Source organism: Dendrobates tinctorius, unplaced genomic scaffold (genome assembly GCF_039654945.1).
Source record: "Dendrobates tinctorius isolate UK_male_01 unplaced genomic scaffold, ASM3965494v1 ptg000081l, whole genome shotgun sequence".
NCBI classification, from domain to species: Eukaryota; Metazoa; Chordata; class Amphibia; order Anura; family Dendrobatidae; genus Dendrobates; species Dendrobates tinctorius.
Window position 1 is genome coordinate 18965794 of NW_027361749.1, and position 20376 is coordinate 18986169.

A 20376-nucleotide genomic window follows, 5' to 3' on the forward strand; every position below is an offset into this window, starting at 1 on the left:
CTTAGACTGGACAACAACACCCTCAAAATGTGATTCCCAAAAGAAGGAAAAGAACATACATGATGGATGACATAGAGTGGACTGATAGAGCCCCAATATCACCCAGCAAAGTAACAGCATTTCATCAGGATGCACCAATTACACAGATTTATGTTCATACCTGACTATTTGGCAAGTGGTGACAGGTGTGGCCTATGTGTAATGAAATAGAAAATGTTCACTGATGTGTATTATACACAATATAACTAGAGGACACAGAGTCAATACAGGAAAACGTACCGACAATGCTTTAATTTCATTTTCGCCGAGAGTAAACCATTATCTCATGCAGGCTGAGAACATAAGAGGACAATAAATATCAACCCATTACACTAGTTAATCTGAATAAAACCTATGATTCCTCTTATTATGGGAAAACCACTGCTTGACCTGAGAGGCAACGAAGATCAAAAGATATAAAGTAATAAAGGAAATAAATAGTTCACTCAGAGAACTATTCATTTATCTTTAATGGAAGGAAACGGTTTTGCAACATTCCTAATCCAGCTTTGAACGCTCTCATCCATGACCAAACCGTCGAGTATATTCTGGATCCACCATTTGTTCTGGTTGAGCTTCAGCACTAGATGTACATAGAAGAAAAACACAAATCTCTTATGAGAAAACTGCAGAGCGCTAAACACTATAGCAAGAGAAAGGGCTTTTCTATGGGAAGGGAAATAATCCATTTCATGAGCTGACACCTCCTCCTTTGACCTTACGTGGTGTCTCCAACACGAACACATGGGCTCCGGCTCCACATTAGGCAATAACAGCCTTATTTTTTCTAATTTCTGCCACTTTCATGTGATGCCAGTAGTTAAGCTCATTAGTTATCGAGCTCCAGATGGAACTAACTTGCAAAAAAAATTAGCATTTTGAGTAAGATGAAGTAGTATTTTTTGCAAAGGGACTACTTAGATCTGTATAGAAGTCACACATGATTTTACACAGGAGCGTAGACAACACGTAGTGATCCGTGACACAGATATGAGGATCCCTTTTTATCCTGACTCCTAGAAGGGGAATACGGCTTTCATACAGCAGATAGAGCATGATGCCACCGCCTCACACAAGGAGGATGAAAATACAGCCAATTAAAATATGGATGCATTAATAGCTCCATAAAATAACGCTGGCCCCAGCAAGAGCACAAAACCTACAGTGTGAATGAGCATAGTAGAGGGGCTACCACGCACTGCAAGAAAAACAGAATTTTGGCATTTGACCATTGATGTCACTATATCAATTAAATCAGGGTTCCTCAACTCCAGTCCTCAAGGCCCACCAACAGGTCATGTTTTCAGGATTTCCTTAGTATTGCCCAGGTGATAACAGCATCACCTATACAATACAAGGGAAATCCTGAAAACATGACCTGTTGGTGGGCCTTGAGGACTGGAGTTTGGGAACCCTGAATTAAATAAATGTTAAAGAGTGTATTCCCATCTGAAAAAGTGAGATATCCCACCACTTTTGTAAGGCTGTTTTCACACTTCTCATTCATGACCAAGTACGGACGAGTTCGGCAGTGGATCTCCTGACCCAAACTCAATATCCTCATACACGGCCAAGAGGTGATGAGTTCGGATCAGGAGACTCGGCAGTAAACTAGAGCTGCAGCTCCTTCATTTTCTGAATCAGCTGGGTTCCCAAAGGTCGGACTCCACTAAAGTACTAGCAAGTTATGCCTTCACATTATACGATGGGAATACACATTAAAAAGGAAAACAATCAACCACAAAATTTATTGTGCTATTTCTCCAGAGTACGCCGGTACCCCTTAAGTATTGGAAATCCACTGTTTAAGTGCATGGCATGGCTCCGAAGGGAGGGAGCACCGTTTGACCCCAAAATTGACTAGAATCAATGGCGTGCGCCATGTCACATGAAAATTTAACTTCTTTTTCACAAACATTTTACTTCAGAACCAATTTTATTTATTCTCACAAGTGTAAAAAGAGAAAATGAACCACAAAATTTGTTGTTCAACTTCTCCTGAATATGTAGATACCCCGTATGTGGGGGTAAACCACTGTTTGGGCGCACAGCAGAGCTCGGAAGTGAATTGGCAGGAATTGAGATTGGACGCCATGTCGCGTTTGTAGAGCCCCTGATGTGCCTAAACAGTGGAATCCCCCCAATTCTAAGGCTATGTCCCCACGATGCAGAAATGTTGCGGAAATATCCGCAGCATTTCCGCAACTCCCTCCACGGGAAGAACAAGCTTTTTTCACGCGATTTTCGAGTGCGGAATTCAAGCGCATTCCAAGCGATTTGAAGCATCGCTTGTTATGTGATCGACAGGTTGGTCACACTCGTTTGACATAGTGTTTGACGAGTATGCAGGGCTGTGGAGTCGGTAAGCCAAACCTGCGACTCCGACTCCTCAATTTCCCTTACACCGACTCCGACTCCAACTCCGACTCCACAACTCCGACTCCCACACATATTGCTTATATTTAAGTGAAAAATGTATTGTAGTACAATGTGAACCTCAGACATTTAATCATTTTTATGATCCAATAATCAAGATATTTAGATAGAACAGAATATATATTGGTGTACTACCCGGTTTTCATTCTTTTTGGTAAAGATACGATATGGATAGACAGATATGGATAAATGGATAGATAGAGCAGATTTCTAGTCTGCTTTTGCTATTGAGTAACATTATCTATGAGCTCAAAAACCTTTCAGGTGATGCAGTTTTTTAAAAAGATGATCAACTTTTGCAGCTGAAAAACGTATCCTCAAAAAACACAGGAAAAACGCTGTGTGTGAATGTAGCCTTAGATCAGGAATATAACAGCCATTTATAGGACATTTCATAACTTTCCCAAACTCCTATGAAAAAATATTCAGCACATCCTGCATTGAATTACTGTACCCAATTTATTATATATTTTAGGAGTCGGAGTCAGTCCATTTTATACGGACTCCAACTCCGACTCCACCAAAATGAGCACCGACTCCGACTCCACGACTCCGACTCCACAGCCCTGCGAGTATGACCAACTTTTTACTATTGAGGCTGCCTATGCAGCCTCAATAGTAAATGATAGAATGTAAAAAATAATTAAAAAAAATTAAAAAACGGTTATTCTTACCTTCCGACGGCCTGATCTCCTCCGCGGCGCTCTCGGCATTTTCCGGTCCCAGTAATGCTTAGCGCGAAGGACCAGAGATGACGTGACGCTCGCGAGAGCGTGACAACGGTATTTTGCGCAAAGCATTACTGGGACCGGAAGGTGCAGGGCGCGTGGTGAGAGGCGGGAAGCGTCCTGGGGCCATCAGAAGGTGAGTATATCTCTATTTTTTATTTTAATTCTATTTTTTACAAGGATATGGTACACAGGGCCTGGAGGACAGTCTCCTCTCCTCCAGACCCTGGGTACCATTCACAGATTGAGCGCTCATTTTACACATGGTGGGCATAGCCACATGCGTAAAATTAGCATTTCAATGCAATTCTATGGGTGCGGAATTGCCGTGATTCCGCACAAAGAATGAGCATGCTGCGGATTTTACCGGAATCCCATAGGATTGCATGGGATGCATTTTTTTGCGTTTTTGTGGCGATTTTGCAGCGGAAAATCTCCCTGAAAACACAAAAAAAACGCTACGTGTGAACGCAGCCTATCTCCATCCCTAACCCCAACACACCCCTAGCCCTAATCTCAACCCCAACCATAACCCTAACCACAACCCAAACCCCAATACACCCCTAACCCCAACCCTTACCACAAACCTAACCCTAACACACCCCTAACCCTAATTCCAACCCTAACCTTCGCCCCAATCCTAACCCTAACTTTAGCCCCAAACCTAACCCTAACTTTAGTCCAACTCACTTTAGCCCAACTCTAACCCTAATGGGAAAATGGAAATAAATACATTTTATTTTATTATTTTTCCCTAAATAAGGAAGTGATAAAGGGGGGATTGATTTACAATTTTTTTTTGTATTTTGATCACTGTGATATGGTATATCACAGTGACCAAAATGAATCAATAGGAAAAATCTCCTATTGTTGACGGCTGGCAGATCTCGGCAGGCGCACTGCGCATGTGCCCGCCATTTTCTTCCCGGAAGAAAGTACAGCCGGCCGGGGGACATCAAGGGGGGATGCAGGAGGGTCCAGGAACACCGGGAGGTACCAGGGGGATCGGGGGACCCCATTTCTCTCGGTAGCCAAGACCCCGGAGAAATTCTGACTCTGTACTACTTTTCCTCAGCGCTGTTGATTAACATTGCTGTGGTTTAAGTACCCATAACTGCCGCCGTTAAAAGGCGCATCGGCAGTCGTTAAGGGATTCAACCTTTTTGTACTATAAGTGTACATGATGCCTTTTTCAGGCAAATTCCACTCCAAAAAACACCTGAAGAAGTGCAAACTAAATGCTAAAAAGAATGAACATATACATTTCTATGTAAAAACAGCTTTCTGTTCTTATATTCAATCTTTTGAGCAACATTTAAAAGTTTATGGCTTGAAAAATATGGCAAGTAGTTATAAGAAGTGATCTGATCATTCTTCAGGAGCTTTTGCTCTGAAGATGCTCTATACATGATAAGAGAAGTCAATGGCTAGACTCAAAAGACTCCCACAAGGTTCCTAGGTGTCTTTCTGAGCATTTTAACAATAGTTTGTTGATTGACCGAAGTTAAAAAAGGATCAGAAAATGCCAGTTAAAAAAAAGAACAAGAGGGATGATCCAGTGAAAGAATGCCCACAATAGGTCTGTTTTTTGCGCCTCTGCTTCCCAGAGTCATAGCTTTTGTATTTTTCCGTCAATATGGCCATGCGAGGGCTTGTTTTTGCGGGAAAGGTTGTACTTTTCAACATCACCATTGATTTTACCATATTGTGTACTGGAAAAAGGGGAAAAAAAATTAAAAAAAAGTGCAATTCCACAACTTTTCTTTTTTTACCATGTTCACCAAATGATAAAACTGACCTGCCATTATGATTCTCCAGGTCGTTACGAGTTAGCAGATACCAAACATGTGTAGGTTTGTTTTTTATTTCAGTTGTGAAAAAAAAAAATGTAAAATTTGTTCCAAAAAAGAAAGGAAGTAAAAATTGCATCATTTTCCGAGACCCTTAGCGTCTCCATTTTTTGTAATCTGGGGCTGGGTGAGGGCTTATTTTTTGCGTGCCGAGCTGTCGTTCTTATTGATATGATTTTGGTGTCAATATGATCTTTTGATCACCCATTATTGCATTTTAATGCAATGTTGCGGCGACCAAAAAAAAAAAAAAAGGTAATTCTGGGGTTTTTACTACGCCGTTTACCGATAGGATTAATTCTTTTTACATCTTGATAGATCAGGTGATTCTGAACACGGCTATACCAAATATGTGTATTTTTATAAAATGTTTCATTCTGAATGGGACAATTTTTTTTTTAATATTTTTAACTTTACATTGGCATCAATAGTCTACATGGGAGACTAGAAGCTGCGATCATCTGGTCGTTTGTGCTACACAAAGCAGGGCTTCAGCAAAAATGCTTGCTATGAGACTAATGGTGAAACGCGTAGGTCCTAATTTTTAAACTGCACCTTTGCCAAAATATTTTGTGGAGCTTTATATTTAAATGGCTAAAGATTTATTCAAAACACTGAAGCCTCTTTCGCTGGATCATCCCATATATTCCTTTGTCTCACCTCAGCTGCTCTGACTGGATCCGTGCGAGGTGGCATTTGCTCCACAGTTGAGCGGACTATTACCCTCTTTTCTTGCAGTAAAAAAATTGAAAAATTGAAAAATGCACAAAGAAGCTGATTGGTAGCCAAAAGCATTATAAAGTGTTCAGGAAACCACAAAGCACAACTCTAAAACAAAGCTGTAAGAGTTTTCCATTTGAAATGTCTAGGCGAATTTACGTGCCTGAAAAAGACATTGTGTGCACATGCCATTAGTATTAGTTAATTTTACTACTAACGATCGACTATTGAACCCAGTAAGAGTATAAAGATGGAGACCTGGGACCTTCCATAGGACCAAGGCAGCCCACCAGCATCTTGTGCCTAAATGGAGGGTGAGACTGTCGAGGGGGAGGGGAAGTGAGGCAACAGAATGGACCTCATCCTCAATTACACCACTTATAGGGATCGCGTCAGTAGATTCCTGCTGCCCAAAGAAGGGCCTCACGAATCCGAGCCCTGCAATCTGCCATTGCATCCAGGTACACTTTACTCTGAAATGCTGAGGATTTTCAGAGACAACAAAATTTGAAAGTTTGAAAAGCTGACGGGACTATTGGAAGAAACCAGTCTAGTCTAGCATCCTTCACTCCCAGTCCAGTTGAATGACAGGCCTGTCCCATGGGTCAATCACCAATTCATGCTGCCTGTGTTTCGGGCCGCATGAACCTAGTGAAAAGATCCTTTTAAATGTTGCTGTCAGAGACCAACATTGGCATTTATATGATTAAGCAGTAGATGTCAAGAAAGGATAAAAATAGCTGTTTTTTAACTGAGTTCCCCTGTAACTGGCATATTGACCCCAGTTACAGGAAAAATTCACCCACTGACTGCAATGATGGGCTGCCATTAGCCTCATCACACAACATTTTTGTGTCGATTGGTGTTTCTATAATAAATCATTGCTTCTATGACTCAGTATAAAACATGGTGTGAATAAATTTCAGAAAATGAAAGACTGAGTTACCATCATAGTTCGTAGTAAATAATTAGTAATGGGGTCGTTCACTTACTCTGCTCATAGAGTCAAAACATTTCCTAACCAATGACTCCACGTCATTGGGCCGATCTTGTACATTTATCCAGTCCAGCAGTGACACATTAAACAGTGGGCTATCCTGGGCCATAAGCTCCTCTGAAGGATCCACAGGCTCCATATTTTCTTGCTCTGTAAGATTGTCATGTACTTCCTGTGATACGTGTTCTCCAGATGTGGAAAGAGAAGCTAATAAAGCAGTATTTTTCAGTTTTGTTTCATCATATTGCACCATGTCAGTTGTCTTCTCAGTGTCCAGTTCATCAATCTCTCCATCCATAGAAGACATCAATCTATCTAAGCACATCCTATAGCTATGACGAGTCAGACACTCTAGCAGCGGGATCTTGGCCATGACAGAAACAGCGGTTCCTAAACTAGAAAATTAATTAAAAACAGAGCAATTAATATCTTAACAAGGTGCACATCTGATTGACATATGTATGGGAATGGCAGATCATAAAATGCACATTATCATACTGTGCCACTGAAGCAGTTTCAGAAACCTTCTTTAAAAGGGAATCTGTCAGCAAGTTCTTGCGACTTCATTTAGTGCAGCATACTGTAGGAAAGAGACCTTATTTTTCCGGGTGCAGTAGTTGTCACACAATCTGAGCTTTTAGATGTGGCAGATCTCAGAAGGCTGCCCCCGCCACACCACAGCTTTCTGTGTACTCTGTATACTGACAGTGAGCAGCTTATCAGAGAAGGGGGCATGGTATTAGCAGGACTCATGAGTACTCTGATCCAGACACGAATAATCTCCTGGTGATAAAACAATTATTGTATGGGAACAACAGCACACAGCCTAGTAAAGTGATATAGGCCTGGAATCTGTGTCAGTATCTTCCTCATTCTGCCCTCAGATTACATAGCAAACCCTGCTGACAGATTCCTTTTAAAGCCTACATGTCACTGAATTCAAGCAGTTCATATAACAGAAAAAAGAAGTTATCCCTACCATTTACAGGTCACAATATTAATGCACTAAGCAAGGATGAAACTGGATTTGGGGTGTCTGCCTCTGTGGGGTGCACATATACAGTGTTAGGCAGCTTGCCTGATCAATTAGTAGAGGCTTCACTAATAAGTCAAAATTATGTGGATAAAACTTTGCCATTCTGCTGATTGATGTGGGTCCCAGCAGTCGGACCACTACTGATCAGTAAGTTATCACCTATCCTGGGGGTAAATGAGTTTTTTATCATGCTATGCACATAGTTAACTTACTTTGTTAACTTCATCTTCATATCATCTACAGACTGGATATATCTTGAATAGGCATTATCAAACTTGAAAAGCAGCTTTTGGTATGAATGCGTACAATCTTCTAGGTTGGCCATAATGGCAGCCCAGCCCTGATGCTGAAGATGCTCGTCATGAACCAGACCTTCACAAAAGGAACAAAGCTTCTTGGCTACTTCATACATTTCCTAATTTGAGATGGAAAAAAAAAAAAAATGAGCATTACTGCCAAATACCATATATAAAAAAATGATAACTACATGCAGAAAAATAATGACAGGGAAAAAAATAAAGGGAGGAAAACAAGTATGCACAAAAACAAAAATTGACTTTTGAGCGGAGGAGTTAATATTGCCTTTTATCATGATATAAAAAAGTAAACTTGGTTGTGGCAACTATATTGGTAAAAGCTAGGGGCTACCAACAAGTTCCGTCCACTACATCCGCCAGAAAAAACAGCAGTGTTATCCCCAGAATGAAGTGATAGCGACAATTACACAACTCCAGCATGCTATAGGAATACATGGGTAAGGTGAACAACGCGGGAGATTTAGAAACTTAAAGTAGGGGTGGGTTCACACTATGTGATATGCAGCGTTAAATGATCGTTGGTTCCTTAAAAGTAGTTTACACATGCACACCGAACAATCAGCATTAGATCGTTCTGGCAACATAGCAAAGGCTGCCACTCTTCTCGGCAGCACAGGTCCTTTTTTTCAATTGTCTGGTGATCGGCAGCCTGTTCACACTACACAATTATTGGGAACGAAGGTGCCATCCGAAACGCGAGAAGGGGCGGACTGGCAGACCCCTCACGCCTCTGTAGGTGCAACCTATAAGGTAATACTATTTGTGGGTATTTAACCCTATTTGGCTATATTCATGGGATATACCCCCTATAGTACTATGCCCTGCCATTACGTCCTGCCTAATGCACAATGTAGGTAGCTATATAATGGGTGCTTAACTACATCTGGCTACATTCATGGGATGTATAGTACTATACCCTGGTACTATGTCTTGTCTAATGCATACTGTAGGCAGATATATGATCTCTATAAAGTAGGTCTAACGATATGCATTGAACTTGTTCTAGCTAGCTATATTGATAGGGACATTCCCTGCATTATTATATTTGGTGAACCTGTTTTAGCTTTATTACTAGGGGATATTCCCCGCAGTTTTGTACTTTGTGATTATATTGCTCTAACACTTGTCCTATTGGATCTTGCTTGTCCTGTGTTTTTTTATTCCTTATGCGTGTGCTTCACGGTTGTTTATATTACCTGTATATTGTGTGAAATAAAAATTGATCTTTTTAGATTTTCGGGGATTTTTAGATCGTCCTTCCCTTTTTTTTTTTTTTTTTACAATTATCGCGAACGAGCGGTCCTAGCAACAACCATTCCTGATAATTGTTCAGTTTAAATTTACCTTTAGATATCAGAAATCAACGCTCTACTCCTTAGGGCAGGACCACTTGTGCTTATGCTTGTTCTGGCTAATAAATGACCAAACAGCTTTAATTATATGATTATACTGCCATCCTGACATAGATTTGCAAAGTAAATTCACACACATTTAGAAAAGGAATGTCATTTTCTATAGGCTGAGGTTTTTTATGCAAGCAAATTTGTAAGGGTGGTTTCACATTAGCGTTTCAGGGCGCAGCGACGGCCTGCGCACGGCCGCCGCTAAGCCCCGCCTCCACCAGTAGCTCCGCCTACCGGCGCATAACGCTGTATGCGTCCTGCGTCCCCTATCTTTATCAGGTTGTGTTTGGCGCTGGTCGGCGCACCGTCAAAAGGACGCATGCGCTACCAAACGCATACTGCGCACGGCCTGCGTCCCCAGTGATAAAGATAGGGGACACAGGACGCATGCAGCGCCATGCGCCGGTAGGCGGAGCTACCGGAGGAGGCGCGGCAGGGGGCGTGGCTTAGCGGTGGCCGTGCGCAGGCCGTCATTGCGCCCTGAAACGCTAATGTGAAACCACCCTAAGAAGTATATTTCTGACATACATTCAGTATGCCAACCAATCTGTACCCGCATCCAATCACAGATGCTGTTCATCTGTCCATAGTGAATAACACTTCCTAGGTGTTCACTACGGGATATAGTCATCTGTCCATAGTGAATAACACTTCCTAGGTGTTCACAGGATATTAGCACGCCTCACCACTGCAAGCTGTGTCCTGGAGGCGACGGTGTGAAATACAGCAGGCATCATAAGAGACTCTTCAACCTTTAATTCCATTTCATTCTCTGCAGAAAACATTGTCCTAGGAATAACCGGAGGCCGTTCACATAATATCATCTCCTTATTGAAGAGGAATATTGGATTGGTGTCCTGTGATGGAAAAACACAAGAGAATATATGACTGAAGTGTAACATTTTTAGCATACAGTTGAAGGTAGTGCCTGGAATTGGTATCAATCGATTTGCAGGACCTGATCCGTCTGCCATGACAGTGATCTGTGGCCACTGAACGGAAGCCTCTAGACATGCCACTTACCAGACAGCATCCTCAGCTGTTCTTTTGATTAGCTAGCCTGGCGCAATGTCATCATAGCAGTGTGACATGAATCGGATGTCGCCCCAGGCCAGCTAATCAAAAGAAGAGCTGTGGATGCCGCTGCGGTAAGCGGAGGATCTTAGGGCTCTTGTCCAGAGCATTCAGATTACTTATGTGGCCGATGGACTGGGTCCTGCAAATCAACCTGCACCAACTGTAGTGGTGACTGCCGCTATAGCTGGTGGAGCACTTCTTCAATCAGTCTAGTGCTGTTATTTAATGAGTGTTAAATATTACATGCCCTTTAAAGTTGTTGGCATTGGCACAAGAGAGGCAAGTCTGACAGAGTAAGTTCCTACAGAAAAAAAGGTAAACCTTGCAGTGGCGGCTGATGGGCAAAAACAAATTGTTTAATTTCTGCGCCAAGTGCCTCAATTTAATAAATATAGTCAATGTGGCGGTAATACAATATATGATACTAATGTATACACGTGTGAAGGAACAATGATGCTTTTGCTAGTGCCATACACAATAAAGGAGTGTCATTTCCCAGAGTACACAGTAACTAACTCTTGGTGTCTGCCATAAATCCAACACCCTCCTATACAGACAATGCAGGAAGGAAGTGAATGCCTCCAATATGGCCGCTCCCAGATTTTACTAAATTTTTAATACACATGATAAAATGGGGTCAGCTGGAGACCCCTCAGCAAGTAGCTAGATATTTTCCTGTGGTGGTCACCCATATACCGTAATACAAAGTCCAACCAATGAGGCAATTTTCACTCACAGTGAGAGAGGTCTCAGTGGCGATGTCCAGATATATGGACAGTGCTCATCTTCACATGACAATAATACAATAATCATAATATCAGACTAATACTTACAGTCCCAGCGCTGTAACTGCACACCCTCCTGTCCGGTGCCATACATTCTCCCCCATTTACGACAAGTATCTGGTGCTGAACAGCAATCTTGTACTTTGCCTGAATAGCATGTTTAAGGTCTGTCACCCTACATACACAGAGAAAAAAAATCTGTCATTTTTTGTTCCATTCATTCAGTTTCTTCAGCATCAACTGTGTCCTGTAAAAGTGGCCAAGCACATTATATGGCTGAGCGGCTGATGTGGCTGCTTGCGGAGATCCTTTAACAGTAGATAATGCTGCGGTGGCACTTTGGCTGTGAGGCGTAATGTTATAGGGGAACTCTAGCAGTCAAAGAGCAATGATTCCAGATCTCGGGGACATATTTTTGTATCTGCCTTCTAACAGAAGAAGATTGGCACAACATCTTATTAGGAGGTAAATCTAGAATGGGCAGAGAAGTCATACAGAAGAGGGTCAATGATCTGTAAAACCTTGGTGAGGTCCTTTCAGGGCAGGTCCAGTTTATACTGAGGCAAGTCATTAGAGGGCACTTTAAGATGCACAGATATCCCCATCTCTGCCAGATATAACCAGCCTAGAAGCTTTCCATATCTGATGACTGACGTAATAGCTTGGATGTTTAGTGGTTTTAAAAGCTATTGAAAAGAAGCAGTCAGCCAGATATTCCCTATAGATCGGAGCAGCGCTGTCTACTGATGGGAGTTTGTGGTTTGCCTGATGTTCATAGCCATATGTCAGGACTTTTCCATTGAACGGACATTGACTTACAGGGTAGAAGTGGCTCTAGAGCAGAGATTTAATGTCTATTAGGGCTTGTTCAAAGGAGTCCAAGTGCAGTCAGTGGAAACCGTTAAAAAAATGTTATTCAATGGGGGCAGAGCAGATGTGCGATTTTTTTTCACCAACTGACTGTTATAAATGATTAATAGCTGCTGCATAAAAAATGGACTGTACATAGACTGCACACAGATGACAAGTGAGAAAAAACAATCCACTTTTCTGGATGAAACGCTGAGTGATTTTTTTGTACATTTGTGTGAACCCACCCTTAGCCTTTACACAAGTTGGGTCTTGGCAAGGAGAACAAAAAACTGCCATTGACTGCATGTCAGCAAATTACTCAAGAGACCACTGCAATAAAGGGGTTTTCCCATTTTCAGAATGTGGTTTTAAAAAAAAAAAAAAAAACGCTTTGCTCATCATCCTTCTAGGATCCAGTGTAATTATCTGAGGTGCTGATAGCACTCCAGCTAATAGGTGAGGTGTGCGGCTCTGGACAAATGTGCAGCACAAGCCGTTGAGCTCATTGATTGGATGCATAGCTGTCAAAATGGCATCAGCGCTGCAGACAAACGGGCCATGCTCAAAAGTTTTGTTTTTGCAGCGGTTTTAGCTTCTTTCTATGCAAATTAAATTAAGAGCTGCATTACAGTACCAGAAAAGCTATGGGATTTCAGAAATCTCATGCACACGCTAAGTTTTTTTTTCCCTTCTTTTTTTCCCTTACACAATTAGAAATCTGCAACATCAATTCCTTCACCGTTTTTTGCAGCATTTTTATTACCCATTGAAAGCGAAGAGAAAATGAAAAATCCTTGAAAAATGTGTCGCAATTTTTGGTGAGTAAAAGCAACTTTCTTTAACATGTACTGTAGACAAATTATGAAAATTGTCTCTTCAAACATTCCTTAACCCTTAGGCTATGTGCACACGCTGCGGTTTTTGCTGCTGATCCGCTGCGGTTTTGGCCGCAGCAGAACTGCAGCAGTTCTGCAGACAGTGTACAGTAGCATGTTATCCTATGGGATTTACATTCTGCTGTGCACATGCTGCGGATTTTTAACTGCGGAAAAGCTGCGGTTTCGAATCCGCAGAAAGAATTGACATGTCAATTCTTTTCTGCGGATTCTGCTGCGGTTTACCATCTCCTCCATTGTAGAGGTGATAAACCGCAGGCCAATCCGCAGGTCATTTTACCTGCGGTTCCGCAGATAAAAAATCTGCAGACCAATCCACAGCGTGTGCACTTAGCCTTAGTGTATGTGCACACGTTGCGGATTCCTGTGCGGATTTTTCCACGCGGAATCTGCAGAATGCGCAGGTAAAATGACCTGCATTTTACCTGCAGATTCAATGCGGATTTATTGCGTTTTTTGTGCGGATTTCGCCTGCGTTTTGACAGCTGCTTACTCAATCTTTTTCACGGCCTACAGACACGGCCCCCATTGAAAAACAATGGGGCTGCAAAAACAAACGGAAATTTGTTTTTGCAGTGCACAGTCACTTTCGTTTTTGCGGAACGCCGTTTTTTTTTCCCAATACTATTTCCATAGTACTGGTAAAATGAAAAAGGGCGATCCGCAAGCTTTTTTGCAGTCCGTTATTGCGGTAGACCGTAAAAATTGCGTCGATACAGCCCGCAAAAACGGGCCACAATAAGGGACCGCAAAAAAAGCCGTAAATGAAAAAGAAGCCTTAGACTGTAGATAAAGCACACATGTAAACTGCATCCAAAAAACACTGCATAAAAAAAGCATAAAAAAAAACCACAAAGAAGGTGAAAACTGGCATTTTAAACATGTTTTTCCTGCCAAGAGAGAAGGTTTTGAGTGAAGAAAAAAAACGCAGCATGTGAACACAGCCTAACAATCACCGAGAACAGCAGCGGAGCCTCAGAACTGGAACCGGGAAGGAGAAAAACGAAAACAAACTGCAGCCGATGAGACAGCTTTCGGAAATCGGTGATAAAAGGAATTGCGCGCGGACTAAGTCTATAGAATTGTGAACGGACAGCGTCTTAAGCACTATCCTACTGACAGATTCCCTTTAATGATCACATAGGTGCCAATTTACATGATGAAGGTCAAAAGTTTGGTATGTTGTTTTGGCCTCCGTATGTTTTCGCTGACTGCACCATTCAAGACAGAGTCACCACAAAACCAAAAGTAGCATACATCATGGTATACGTTTCCTTGCAATAGTTCCCTATAGACAGGATGACTAGCCATCCAACCAGACTGTGGGCAATGTCGGGCAAATACCTGCTTAGCATATATGCCCAGCCGTGCCAACAAGCACTCAGCCTTGTACGTAATCTTCCCTACTTTAGCTCTGAGCTATTAATACAACATGTGATACAGCATATTTGTGTCATGCTACTTAATGGGACTAATAAAAAGCACATAATGACATGTACATCAATATCTGAATTTCCAATTTGTCTGAGGCGCAGGAGGTCAGGATCACCGCTATTAAACTAATTCATATGCTCTTGTCCCCGCTGCCAAAATAAAGGAAACACACAAGCGCTGGTGCAGTCTGTTAAATAGCAGGCAGCTCAAGGTATTTCTCATTTCCTCCCAAAATGAAGCTACATTATGTCGTCTTTGTATTCTTTCTGTAATGAGCTCACTACATTGCTCCAGTAATACAGAGTGAGAGCAAACATTGTGTGCGAAAATCTAGAATGAGGATTATTGAAATACCAGGCCGCATGCATGTGGTGACGGTTCAGTCACAAATATGGCAAAGATGATGTGGACTTACAGCGCCCCGCTCCCTAGAATAACCCCTAGTAACAGACCAGCAGGGGGCAATGGGGAAAGCAAAGAGTGGATTGATTAGAGAGAAATGTTTAGATTTATGATTATATAAACACATCTAAAATTCTGTGCTAATTTCTTTTGTAATGTATCTTTAAAGAGAAACCGTTGTTTAAATCCTTATTTCATATATCAATAGTACACACAAAAATAGCAAACTTTATTACATATCTTATCAGCAAAATCTACATATTTCAGTCTCAAAACTCCGGTGAAATCTGCACTCAGTGAAGGCAGATACTCCCATTCCTGAGATAAGAGATGGAGGACAGTTGGTGCTCATACAGTTATATGGGCAGCATGGTGGCTCAGTGGTTAGCACTCTTATCAGAGATGGGATCATGGGTTCAAATTCCACCAAGAACATCTGCACGGAGTTTATATGTTCTCCATGGGTTTGCGAGGGTTTTCTCCGGTTTCCTCCCACACTCCAAAAACATACTGATAGGGAGTTCAGATTGTGAGCCCCAATGGGGACAGCCATAATTATTGTACATAAAGCGCTGTGGAATATGATAGCGCTATAAAAGCAATGCATAATAAATAAGTTACATGGAAAACAGTGATTGTCCTTTCATTAGAACTTGCAGCAGGTGCGGATACAGGGCTGTGGAGTCGGTAAGCCAAACCTCTGACTCCAACTCCTCCATTTCCATGACCGACTCCAAGACTCCGACTCCCTCATACCAGGGCTGTGGAGTCGGTAAGCCAAACCCCCGACTCCTCAATTTCCATGACACCGACTGACTCCAACTCCACAGCACTGATAGTGGACATATCATTCAAGCTATGCGGTCGCACAGGGGTCCAAGAGGTAAGGGGCCCATTTCTACCTCCAAACCAGGTGCAATTTTCCACTTTTAGGAGCTTTTGGGCTGCAAAGAGCCCATATATTGTTCTAGCACAGGGGCCCTTTTCTATGTCCGCCAGTGACTAGCAGTGTCTATCTGCCTCGAACTCTTCCAACTTTCTATTGAATTGTATTATTTTATCATCATCTTCATCATCTCGGTAATGGGAAAATCTCTTCACCGAATACAGATTTGACCCATAAATTGAGAATGAAAGGTCAGTCATGGCGGAGAAATAAGCAGATTCTCTGATGAAAATAAGCAACTTCGTAATATATCTTATGTGTACTACTAATTTACTAAAAAAAATTAAAATGAAGGTTAATCTTTAAAGAAATACAATTAAAAGGGATTTCCAGTGTCACTGAACTTGGGTCCTCAGCAGGAATTATCATATCGCAAAATAAATGACTGGGAAGATTTCTGGAAGAAAAAAAAAAGCCACTTATTAATATGGGAAGATTTTTCAAAGTGATTTGACAAGGAGAGCGAGATCTCAGACAACCGCTGGGTTCATTCTCTTCCATCACTATCATTATGTGACAATCCTTTTTCTCTTTGTTGTAGGACTCTTCTGACTTTGTGTTATGAAATGCTGGGTCTGTCACTAAGGCCTGTAAAAGGCAAGTCTTACCTCCTACGCCTGCATACATTGCTTCTTTCCTTGGAGAAAGTACACTTTCACTACTTTAGCAATGTGACTATCTAATGGTAAAAGGTAAATAAGCGAGCAGAATAGACCTTAAATAAGACAATACAACTATTAATAAAAAACTAATATCCTAATATTGTGATAAACCCATATACAAGGGTAAATCCACTTCTCATTACCAAATTCTAATACAACAAAATGACCATAGATAGTTATATTACTAGGGTCGAAGAAGAAGTGGTCTTAAAATATTTTATGTTAAAAAATTGAATTTTATTTGATCATCATGTTTAACACATAAGAAAGGTGCAGAAAAGGATGAGAATGGAGGGACCGGAATATGTAAATAAATTTTACAACAGGTAAGTATTACCACCACCTCCAATTGCATTCATTGGACACTATTATAGAGGAAATTCTAGGTTTAAAATACATAAACTGATTTATAAGATAAACATCACTGTAATGTGATAATTATCTGTAAGAAATTCATCTCTATTAAATGGATCAATAATTGAGTCCTTTGAATTTTTGATATGTAATAGAAATTTAATATAAAGTGCTGGGTTACATTGTTAACAGGGTAAAAGTGCATATAGTGCCCAAAGAATAGATACTACATTTGATAAAAAAGCATTTGAAATCAATTCTTACTCATTGCACAAAGTCCACAAATCCATATTACTGCACAAAATCCCAGAAAAGAGTCTCATGAAGATGGAAAGCTCTTTTTTCCTATTATAGTTATTGCTCAAAATGAAAAAAAGGAGCTATATTCCACTCAATTGAGAAGAAGGCTACAACATGGACTATTAAATCATTAGGAGGTCACAACCTGTGGTACAGTAGATTCCACGATATATGTAGCAGCAGCACAATGGACTATTAACCATGACATATGATCCAACAAACATATTGGAGCTGGAGTTTATTACCTGAAGTTATGAGCAATGTGTAAAGGTTAAACACACCGGTCCCTCTGCCCCAGATCGGCGCCGTTATACTGATTAGGCTGGAGTCACACACAACCATTAGAAATTCGGACCGATTTTAACGGTACGAAATCGCACAAAGATTTCTTGTCCAGGGATCCGTCTGTCATCCCATTTTCCGGCGATGAACCAATTTTATTCGCACCTAAGCATCAAATTGACATCCAGTGCCAATGCCTGATGCTCTTTCCTGTTGACCTGGAGAAGTCTTGCGATTTAAGTCACACGTGTGGTGCGTTTTCAATGTGATTTTTTTCTCGCCCCCACAGACTTGCATTGGCGAATCTGATCCGAAAATCGGTGACAATTGCAGCATGCTGCGATTGTCTCGGTCCGAGGAACGGATCCGATAAAAAACCGCATGATGGGAGCAGCACCATAGAATAACATTGGGACGAATGCAATGCGATTTTTAATCGCATTCGTCCGATTTTATCGCTAGTGTGACTCCGGCCTTAAAATGATACCAGGGTTGATTAACCCCTTCACGACCAATGACGCCACATAGGCATCATGAAAACTGGTGCAAATCTGACCAGTGACGCCTATGTGGCGTCATGACTTTAAAGCCCCCCTGCAGGTCGGGAGACCTAGGTCACTGAAAGGTCACCCGACCCGCAGATACAGGGGGCTTTGTTCTTCAGCATAGGGGGCGTGGCTTCACCCCCACGTGACTACGATGGCTCTGATTGGCTGTTTCACCATGTCCGACGCTGCTGTAGCATCGGACATGGCTGGTGACAGCGATCCGACCCCCCCCCCCACTAGTTAACGGGGGCGATCTGCCCCCCGCCACTGAATGACAGCGGCGATGTGCCGCCGCTGTCATCATCTCCCCGCTCCCCCTGGCTTCCAATTGCCCCCCCTCCCACCTTCCGGTACTCACCGAGTGCCGTTATGGCTCCCGGTGTCCCGCGGTCCCGGACCATGGGCGCAGCCATATTGGAAGAAGGCGGGCGCATGCGCAGTGCGCCCGCCGGCTCCAATTTCCATTCATTCATTTTGATCACTTTCACAGTGATCAAAATAGAATGAAATGTAAATAAACCCCCCGTTTGTCACCCCCATAGGCAGGATCAACTGATAAAATAAAGAAATTATTTTTATTTTTCCATTAGGGTTAGGGTTGGAAAGAGGGTTAGGGTTGGAAAGAGGGTTAGGGTTGGAAAGAGGGTTAGGGTTGGAAAGAGGGTTAGGGTTGGAAAGAGGGTTAGGGTTGGGGTTGGAATTAGGGTTAGAATTAGGGTTAGGGTTGGAATTAGGGTTAGGCTTGTGGTTAGGGTTATAGTTAGGGTTGGGATTAGGGTTAGGGGTGTGTTGGGGTTAGGGTTAGAGATGTGTTGGGGTTAGGGCTGTGGTTAGCGGTGTTTTGGGGTTAGGGATGTGTTGGGGTTAGTGCGGTGGTTAGGGGTGTGTTGGGGTTAGGGGTGAAGTTAGAATTGAGGGGTTTCCACTGTTTAGGCACATCAGGGGGTCTCCAAACGCGACATGGTGCAACCATTGATTCCAGCCAATTTTGCGTTCAAAAAGTTAAACGGTGCTCCTTCCCGTCCAAGCCCCGACGTGTGCCCAAACAGTGGTTTACCCCAACATATGGGGTATCAGTGTACTCAGGAAAAATTGCACAACAACTTTGGGGGTATAATTTCTCCTGGTACCCTTGGGAAAATAAAAAATTGGGGGCTAAAAAAATATTTTTGTGGAAACGTAACGACGACCGCAGACCATTCCATCAAAGTCTGCATTTCAATACGTCACTACTTCCATTCCGAGCCCTTATGTGTGCCCAAACAATGGTTCCCCCCACATATGGGGCACCAGCGTACTCAGGACAAACTGTACAACAACTTTTGGGGTCCATTATATCCTGTGAAAATAAAAAATTGCTGGCTGAAAATCTTTTTTTTGAGGAAAAAAAATTATTTTTTATTTTCACGGCTCTGCGTTATAAACTTCTGTGACGCGCTTGGGGGTTCAAGGTGCTCACCACACATCTAGCTAAGTTCCTGGGGGGGTCTAGTCTCCAAAATGGGGTCACTTGTGGGGTGGTTCCACAGTTTAGGTACATCAGGGGCTCTGCAAATGTAACATGATGCCCGCAGACCATTCCATCAAAGTCAGCATCTCAAAATGTCACTACTTCCCTTCTGAGCCCCGACATGTGCCCAAACAGTGGTTCCCCCCCACATATGGGGTACCTGCGTACTCAGGACAAACTGGACAACAACTTTTGGGGTCTAATTTATCCTCGTACCCTTGTGAAAATAAAAAATTGCGCCCTAAAAAATAATTTTTTGAGGAAAAAAAATATTTTTTAATTTCATGGCTCTGCGTTATAAACTTTTGTGAAGCACTTGGGGGTTCAAAGTGCTCACTATGCATCTAGATAAGTTCCTTAGGGGGTCTAGTTTCCAAAATGGGGTCATTTGTGGGGGAGCTCCAATGTTTAGGCACACAGGGGCTCTCCAAACACGATATGGTGTCCGCTAACGATTAGAAGTAATTTGCATTTCAAAAAGTCAAATGGCGCTCCTTCCCTTCTGAGCCCTGCCGTGTGCCCAAACATTGGTTCCCCCCCACATATGGGATACCAGCGTACTCAGGACAAACTGGACAACAACTTTTGTGGTCCAATTTCTCCTGTTAGCCTTGTGAAAAGTAAAAATAGTGTGCTAAAAATCATTTTTGAGGAAAAAAAAATATTTTTTATTTTCACTGCTCTGTGTTATAAACTTTTGTGAAGCACTTGGGGGTTCAAAGTGCTCACTACACATCTAGATAAGTTCCTTAGGGGGTCTAGATTCCAAAATGGGGTCACTTGTGGGGGAGCTCCAATGTTT

General features: G+C 42.1%; 1 protein-coding gene across 5 annotated transcripts in view; it reads right to left on the minus strand.

Annotated features, from left to right (window-relative positions):
* RB1CC1 (RB1 inducible coiled-coil 1) overlaps positions 1–20376 on the minus strand; it is a 179269-nt gene that overhangs the window by 132528 nt on the left and 26365 nt on the right. For all 5 annotated transcript variants that reach the window (XM_073583804.1, XM_073583801.1, XM_073583802.1 and 2 more), the window contains 4 exons: positions 11437–11563; positions 10213–10383; positions 8019–8221; positions 6766–7165 (listed from right to left, as the gene is read on the minus strand). In XM_073583804.1, coding sequence (XP_073439905.1) covers positions 6766–7165; positions 8019–8221; positions 10213–10383; positions 11437–11563 — 901 coding nt within the window. The remainder of the gene's footprint in view (positions 1–6765; positions 7166–8018; positions 8222–10212; positions 10384–11436; positions 11564–20376) is intronic.